This window comes from Gouania willdenowi, chromosome 21, assembly GCF_900634775.1.
Source record: "Gouania willdenowi chromosome 21, fGouWil2.1, whole genome shotgun sequence".
In the NCBI taxonomy this organism is placed as follows: Eukaryota; Metazoa; Chordata; class Actinopteri; order Blenniiformes; family Gobiesocidae; genus Gouania; species Gouania willdenowi.
The window spans coordinates 22,531,025-22,540,330 of NC_041064.1; the positions used below are offsets into that span (position 1 = coordinate 22,531,025).

At 38.4% G+C, this 9,306-nt stretch overlaps 1 protein-coding gene across 2 annotated transcripts; it reads left to right on the forward strand.

The window, feature by feature from the left end:
- The first annotated feature begins 2,103 nt into the window (after positions 1–2,103).
- On the forward strand, positions 2,104–8,918 carry gpr45 (G protein-coupled receptor 45). Of its 2 annotated transcripts, none has more exons than XM_028436654.1 (2): positions 2,104–2,240; positions 7,395–8,918. In XM_028436654.1, the coding sequence occupies exons 1-2, from the start codon at positions 2,204–2,206 to the stop codon at positions 8,606–8,608; spliced, it is 1,251 nt and encodes a 416-aa protein (XP_028292455.1). In that variant the 5' UTR covers positions 2,104–2,203; the 3' UTR covers positions 8,609–8,918. The 2 variants fall into 2 exon arrangements, with proteins under 2 accessions (XP_028292455.1, XP_028292456.1); XM_028436655.1 differs by having other exon boundaries at positions 2,109–2,237.
- Positions 8,919–9,306: the final 388 nt, after the last annotated feature.

Sequence of the window (9,306 nt, forward strand, 5' to 3'; positions counted from 1 at the left end):
CCACTTATCTTATATATAAACATATTTGGGCCAGTTCTGGCTGAATTGTGGCAAGTTAGCATCCACTAATCTTAATGTGAGCCTAAAGTGGCCCACATACCCACTGAGCAAGCAACGTCTATGGACGTCTAAGACGTCGGCCAGTCCAGGCCATAATCTGGACGTCTATATCACAGCCATATTTAGTGAATAAATGACATTGAGATTATACGTCCAGCGTGACCTGATTCTGGACGTCTATAGACAACCAAAATGAGTTGCAAATAGACGTTCCGCTAGGCCAGGGGTCTGCAAACTTTACTCTCAAAGGAGCCATTTTGTCTAATGTCACCTGGATTAAAGTCCTTTTAGAGGCGAAAAAATACTTTCTCAATAAAGACAATACAGTGTATTAAATTCTCCAGTTCAAATTATATCGAATCATTTTATGTAAACAATTTTTTAAGTTAATATATTTGAAGGGCTACAACACATGATCACGTCAGTCAACACATGATAATTGATCATTTCTTGTAACATCGAGCATGCATATTGAACTAAATCAACTAAATTACATTATATTTTGTTCCAGAATATTCTTTTTGTTAAATATCTTACCAAGAATTTAAAACCTAAGGTTAGCCACAGGAGCAAGTGAAGTTGATGATCTGTAGAGGTTTCAGGAGGTGACGAAGGAAGGTGATTTATTTTTGGGTTAAAAAATTGATTTATCATGATTCTATTTGATGTCAATGTCATTAATAATCAATACTCTCTGTGAGAAATAACAATTCATTATTTTAATATTTTTTTAAAGCTATAAGGAGCGAGGCTCCAGAGCCCCAGGTTGCAGACCCCTGTGCTAGGCCATGATCTGGATGTCCATATCACAGCCAGAATTAGTTGATAGATGACATCGCAATTATACGTCCACCGTGACCCGGTTCTGGACGTGTACAGACAACCAAAATGAGTTGCAAATAGACGTTCTGCTAGGCCATCATCTATACAGGTACTAATATGATAAAAAAAAAAAAAATAATCATTACATGTTTAATTTAAAAAAGTAATAATTTAAAAATTGTTATCAAAATAATATTTTATAAATGCACATTTATTTGCAATAAAAAATACGTACCAGATTTCCTTTTACAAATACACATCAAGAAATACTGCAAGTTGAAATCCCAGAACTAAACTACTGTGGAGGTACACATGGAGGACAGAAATAAGAAATGACCCAAAAAAACAAAGTGGAATCAATAAATAATATTTATTACTTAAGGATACGTCACATGATGCTTTAAGAATAACCACGTTAAAATAGTTATACAAATGTGTCTAAAAGCAACATTCAGAGATTAATAAACTAACATTCTAAAAAGCCTTGTGTCAAAAACAATCTTGCAATTATGTCAGCCCTGCCGTTCCTTTTTAACAGGACCTGTATTTTACATACATCCACTAAGTAACTAAATATACTTGGGCTCTGGTTCAAACACTTCGGCGATTAGAGCATCCGTAGGCTGCACTTTTTTTTAAAACAAGTTAAATCTGGTCTGCACCTACCCCCCAAACAATAATAATAATAATAATAATAATAATAATAATAATAATAATAATAATAATAATAATTTTAAAAGGTATAATAAACATGAAACACACCCTTTACAATCATTGAACATGTTTTCTCTTAATTAAATGCTATTATAAAAAATCAGCAACTATACCAGCTGATCTTCTGCCCATATTCATGCATATTTGTATTTATTTTATTTGAATTATTGTTCAATTCTATATAATTCCATTGTGTTGTTTGCACATTGTGTTCTTTGGTTTTAAGATTTGTGTTATTGACTAGTGCAGTTTCAGCGCAAGGAAACTTTTACATTTTATTTTAACTTTTGATTGCACTGTTTTGCATTGCTTTTGGATTTTGCACCATTGTTGTTGTTATCATCTTTTACATCTTTTACTCTCTTATGTCGGATTCCTATCAGTAGAAACTGGAAAGCACTTCTGGAGCAGTTCACATGCACATGTGAGGTTTCCATGCAGTTCTCTCTGCTTTGATGTGCTGTGTGCCTGTTCCTTTAAGACACGGAGCTGCTGCTGCTCTGCTGTAGCATCTTCTGTGCAGGAGGAACGATGGCGATCAGCGCGGCTGGGAATCCTTCAAAGTGGGAATAATGGAGCAGACAGGACGAAATCATGACACGACCTGATGGATGCACAACCCACTGATGTCTTCGATAATGGTGGTGAGGTTTTTCTGGATGTCGCTATCATTGATGGACAATGTATAAGAAAAAAAAAAAAAAAACAGGTGTGTGCGTGTGTGTGCATGTGCGCGCACGCACGCACACATAACAGATGTTTACATAAATAACTAAGGATGGGATGATGATCAATTTTTAACACGTCACAAATATTTTTGACTCCCTAAAAATGCCACTAGTCTTTTTCTCCTCTAACAGACAGCATGTGTGAGTGAGCTCTGTAGTGTGGCTTGTTTAGGGAAAGATCTAAGAAGTTACAAAAGCATCGACTCCTAAAATGAGTATTTCATAATTGAATACAAAATAAGCTATAAAAAATATCTCAGAAAGATGTTAAAAATGTCAAGAAGGACACTGTGTGACTGCACTCTATGAATAATATCAAATACTTGTATGATGTGATTTGTAATGTGTGATTGTATAAATAAAAACAAGTAAAAAAAAAAAAAAAAAAGATATATTTTGACATAGGCGATATTGTCATTTTCTATATCGCCAAAATAGAAAACTCTATATATCTATATTGCCCAGCCCTAAGCAGTAGGATAAAGCAAAAACAAATGTAAGATTCATGGGCATTAATCATGTTAGTATATTTGATACCAATTGGGATATAGTAATAATCAGTAATTACATACATTACTCATGTGGAGAACATGCAAAATCCACATATTAGGGCCCAAGCCCTAAGTCTTCAGTGCCTTAGGTATTTAGGTAAGAAATGAGCATAATTTTTATTTATCCTGTTAATCAGCTGTAACCTTTGGGAACAAAATGTCCCTTTTTACAGTCAGCACAAATTATTGTTAATGCTACCATTAGGCAGTGCCTCTCTATATTTAAAGCTAGGGTAGGCGATTTCCTCCAGATACACTTCTTAAGTTTTTGGTTGAAAATGTCTTTGGATGTCCTGACAGAAATTAAGATCTTATGTGCTCTGAAAAAAGAACGAAGAAAATCCATCATCTGTAGCAGATGTAAATCTGTAATAACTTCGACCAATGGAAAAAAACAAACCGTTTTTTTAACCAATCACGTCTCCCTGCTCGTTCTCGGCCCCTCGCATGCACGAGCTCACACTGAAAGCGCGTCATCGCTGACAGAGTTAAAACAGAGTTTTTGATCACGTTTTTTAACATATATAACGTAGTTTCTACACAATACAAGCGATGAGCTGAGCTCCTCTTCTGCAGCAGCTGTGCGCGTGCATGTGAGTGAGACAGAGCACAGGGGGGAGGGGGGAGGGGGGTAAAGGCGGAGCCATCAGGGAAGCTACATTCAAAATCATGCTAGTTTTTGAAAATCGCCGACACTACCTTTAAGATTATTACATTACTCTCTGGTGGAGAGAATGTGTAATACACTGTTGTAGGCTTTGACTAATTTTTTTTATCCGAGGCCTACGTGACGGCATTACTTATGTGAATGAATGTCCTCCTGTATTTATCAGCATAGACACCACTATTATAAGCCCTGACCAGATGTTAACCTAGCTATCAAACCTCAGCTCTCCAGAATAAGCTACCTCCTACCACAGTCAATAAAAAGGTTAAACTGCACACTTTGAAACCACACTTTGCATTATAAAGCTATCTGATAAAGTCCCTGCTGATGCAGTATAAACCCCTTGTGTCTTGTTGCTGGTCTTCCCACAATGACCTGTGACATCAAATGTTTTTGCACATCTTAATCATCTTTCTTACTTTAAAAAAAAGAGAGAGAATCATATTTGCTCGTAACACAGCATTTTTCCTTTTGTTTGTTTACTCAAATAATGTATACAAAAATCAAATATTATTCAAAGCAGTTTCTATTTTAATGCAATATTTTAGCTTTTTTTTTTATAAAACAAAAGCAATACATCAACAAAATGAAGGAAAACCAAATTACTATAATTTGACTTTGTCAAAATGTCTTGGAATCTCTAATATTTAAGGCTTTGGAGTTAATACTAGGATGTGGATAAATACTGTAGTCATACTTGTGCATGTGATGAGAGTAGGAATGCTCGTTGCCATAGGTGACCTTGTTGTCATGACTACAGGCAGCAACATAGTGCAGCGTCTTGTAAGAGGTGTTTTGTGCCAGAATGTAGATACGGACACTGAAAAGCATTCCTCCTCTTTTATCTGTTTTGTTAAAAAGATTCAATCAGAGCTATCATAAAACCTATGTTACAACCTAATGTGATTAGCATCTATTATTTCGGATATACAGCAGTGAATAATTTGTCCTGGAAGTAGATGAAGAAACAGTGAAAGGTTTTTATTCAAATTTGCATAAAAATAGTAAAGACGTTGTGCTGTAGGTCTTGTCATTTGTTCCTCCACATAATGTTGTTACATGTGTGGCTGTAGACCCAATCAAATTGATGGATGTATATGTGTGGCATATATACAGTAGGTCACCAGCATGAACTAATGTGCAATAACATGTCAAACTCAAGATCTACTGACCAAATCTGGTCCACCAGAGCTTCATTGAAAACATTAATTATTCAGTAAATTACCATAAAGTTCAAATCCAAACATCTGCAATGGAATGCTTAACATTTGGAAGTTTTAAGTGATTCACATTAGGTGGATTACATCTGGAAACATTGTAACTAATGCCCAATGAACTCTGAACTCTTGAAGTGCTTTTTGCTTTGAAAACAAATTCCAGGATTTTTCCAGTCCAATCCAAATCAGATCCCAGTTGGCCGTATGTAGCCCATGAGCTGAAATATGTTTGTGGATAGATTAAGGAAGGCAAGAGCAGAGTTATGCTCACTGGAGGTTTTGTGTGCGTCCATCTCTGAGGACATTGCTTAAACACACATACCTGCTCTCTTTAGTGTGATACTCTGTTTCTTAGACAGAGTTCTCTGATGGCAGTGACTCAGGACTCCTGGCCCTTTAAATGTCACCTTCTGTGTGTCTGCAAACAGAGTTTAGCACTTCTCCTATTATTGATCCAATACGATTGCAGATGGTACGGGCAGCACTTTGGGTTATTTTGCTGCAACAATGACATCATCATCATCATAATCATCATCATCATCATCATCATCATCATCATCATCATCACACAATTACCACTTGAGCAAACACCCAAGCATTAGATGAAAACAATGTCAGGCCCGTATGTTTTTGTTGTGTTGCGTCACCGTCTGATGATCGGACGTGTAAGGGGATTCCAGTTGAGCTCACACACTGACTGATGTGCAAATGTGTGCGTTCGTATTCATGTGTGAAACATTACCGATCTCCTGTTAATCATCAACCCACTGAGCCCGTTGGACAACACGTTTTCAATGTAACCTTCAATGTTGCGTTTCAGATTGTGCAGTGTCTAATAGATCAAGGAATTGCTGGACTCTTTTGGCTATTCAATGATACTGTCTTATTGTTATTTATTTTGCTACCTATCAATAAAATAGTCTTTCTTGACAAAGCATTAAAGCTAGAAATGGCTCCGGTACACACACACACACGCACACACTAAAGGAGGAGAAAATACAAATGTGCAGGAATTAAAACACTGAGGCCTGAAACTAAAACATTAATGAATAAAGAAGCAGGATAAATCTTGATATCACACAGATGATGAGAAAATTAAAGATTTACTATTGAAAACAGGCTAGACTAGGATAGGACTAGACTTAGGATAGACTAGAGTGACTGTGCAATGTTCTGCTCCGGGTACATTGAGTACTAACGCTGTCTTTTATGTTGTGTTCTTTGACACGTGCCACTTGTTTGGGCAGTGTTAGAAACCATGTGTACCTTTTTTCTTTTTGAAGATAATTTCCTGACAGCAGCAGCACCCTATATATATCATTTTAGCACCAGCTTTCAAGGCTGAATCAACCTTCATTGCTGCAGAACAGCTTTAAATTGTTAACCCACTTTGTGTTCCCTGAAAAAGGCCTATTTGTATAACTCTGAAATGCACATTATTTTTCAGTTTTGGGTAAACACTTTTTTTAACCTCTTACTGTTCAGTACTTACCTTTGTAGCATTTCAAGCTGTTCATTGGACTTGCACGACTTGAATTGCAATAAATAACTAGAACATAGAATATATATTTATTTATTTATTTCTTAACAACATTTTAGTCATGGTATGTGAGCAAAAACAGTGTAATCAAAATTGAAAGTATACAAAATCAAAATGACAGAAAACAAAACAAAATGAAATAAAGGTAAAATATATAAAGCATGAGCTGTCAGAGTGCAAACCTCCACCCAGTGCCAATATTGCCAGTTTAGATCAGTGATCCTGATTATACTGCCATTATCATTTAAATTTGAAAGGCTTGGAAGATATTTCTATCCTCATTAAATGCACAATCTGGATCTGATCTGGATGAACCTGTGTGTAGTAATTGAGGAACCGACCTAACAAAACAGAGTCATAAGGGTTCAGTCAATTACGATACAAATTTTCAAAAATTTGCCAATGAGGAGAGATTGGGATTTTTTGATTTTTGATACTGATTCAGAATCAGTCAGTTGACCTAGATCTCCTACAAAATGTAATGGATCTTCCATTGTATAAGGTCTATATTTTGTGCTGCTAACAGCCAAACAAACAAAGAGAAAACAGTGGTGATTAAAGTATTCTAAAATTAGCCTTGACATTCCCTATCTGGCAAAAGATCTATTGGATTTGTCGGTCACACGCTTAATAGTTGCCCAATTTCCCAACATTAAAGACCAAAATAATCCATCTTAAAGGATGTGCTTACCTCATTGGTTCTGGACAGTTTTTGCACATAAAAGGAAGAATCAACATAATAGTGGGCAGGTCATAATCTTATGGCTTTTAAAGTACAATTACTGTTAGCCTCGCATTATCTTTTGCATGATCCCTGGAGAAGACTTCTGTCCCCTAATGGCTATTAAAAGCTAATAGCTAAGGCTTTTGAACCAGAACTACGTCCGGTATTTGCTTAAGATGATATATGAGGTATCGTTGTAGCTGCTTTCTGGATGTTATCTCTTATGTGTTTTGATCATTATCATAAAATAAATTATACATCTAATAATTTTCAGCAAATGTAATTTCTGCAATGTCTTTTTTTAATGAAATTATTTTAAATAGTTGACACTGATCTTCATTGTGGGGATATCTTTGTCTTTTATGTTGTAGGTATTTCTATGGATGAGCAGCCTGATGCTGATGTTGCTTTAAGAACAACTGCTATGGCTTTTTGTAATGAAAGCCTGCTGGAGGACTGTGCCTTCATGCAGCCGGATGATGCAGAGGAACCAATGGGGAGCTTCCAACCAGAAGCTGAACCTCCTCACATATCAGTGACTTTACGTGTGACTCTGGCGGCCATAATGATCTTCATGATTACCATCGGCTTTCTCGGAAACGCAATTGTCTGCTTGATTGTTTACCAAAACCCTGCCATGCGCTCTGCAATTAATCTCCTCCTTGCCACTCTGGCCTTTTCTGACATCATGCTCTCCCTGCTCTGCATGCCTTTCACTGCTGTCACAGTGGCCACAGCTGACTGGAGCTTTGGGAGCGGGATCTGTCGGGCCTCTATTATGCTCTACTGGTTCTTTGTCTTGGAGGGGGTCTCCATCCTGCTCATCATCAGCGTGGACCGGTTCCTTATCATCGTGCAGTGGCAGGACAAGCTCACCCCACACAGAGCCAAAGTGTTGATCGCAGGTTCTTGGTTGTTGAGCTTGTGTGTGTCCCTGCCGTCTGTGGTTGGGTGGAGGACAGGTGCAGCAGGTATCGGGGGTACCTGGGGCCCCCAGTGTGTGTTGGGCTACAGTGAATCTCTTGCAGATCGTGGATACACAGTGCTGTTGGCCGTGGCAGTGTTTTTTGTACCATTTGCTGTCATGTTGTATTCATACATGTGCATCCTGAACACAGTGCGACGCAACACCCTCCGCATCCACAACCACACCAGCGAGCACTCCTGCCTGCCAGCCCTCAATCAGGTCAGCAAAATGAGACTCACAGGGCGACAGAGGCTGCCTCAGGTCAAAGTGGACATGAGCTTTAAAACCAGAGCCTTCACCACCATCCTCATCCTCTTCGTTGGGTTTACAGTGTGCTGGCTGCCACACACGGTGGTCAGTCTGATGGCCGTGTTCAGTCGGCAGTTCTACTACAGCTCCGTCTTCTATCCGATCAGCATTGGAGCTCTGTGGCTGAGCTACCTGAAGACAGTCTTCAACCCCATCATCTACTGCTGGAGAATACGGAAGTTCAGGGAGGCCTGTCAGGAGTTCATCCCCAAGAGCTGCAGGCTCTGTCCCAGGGTACACGGCAGGAACCACAGGAGAGTGAGACCCAGCAACATCTATGTATGCAGTGAGACTCAGTCAGCAGTCTGACCCATGAAACACCAGCTTGGTCTATGAGGCTGCTACTAAAGCACTCTGAACCCATGATGACCTATAGATCAATCAGATGTTAAGCGTTATCACCAGATACCACCAGGGTGAACTTTTAACCACATAATTAATCAATAATTTAAGACTATTTAAACTGACTGATGGATGGTACACATTTATGGTCTGTCATGGCCATACCAGCCTGTAATTGCCGGTTCCGTCAGATCTCGGAAGCTAAGCAGGTCTGGGCCTCGTTAGTAGGTGGATGGGAGACCACTTGGGATGTAACGATTAATCGTGAGGCAGTTAAAAATCGATTCATAGCTATCGATTTTCTGAAAATTGAATCGCAGTACTTTTTTTTAAATATATATTTATATATTTATCCTTCTCTTGTCCAAATGCTGAGGCGGCGGGCGGAATCTGCTACTACTCTCTTTCTGTCCCCCTTATACTCTTAAACATTTTCATAAATGATTCCTTACCCCTGTAGTACCGAAAGAATATCTGTAATATTACGTGAATATCTGTAAAAGTCCCGTTTTTCTATTAGCTCTGTCTGCTAGCATAGCATCTCTTCTTCACTGCATAGAATAGCTGCATCCCAACCGAACACTGGGTTACCAGCGCCATCTGCTGGTCCAAACAAATATTTGACGTAAATACAGTGCAGACTGGTTTTGTCCAATTGTTACGGC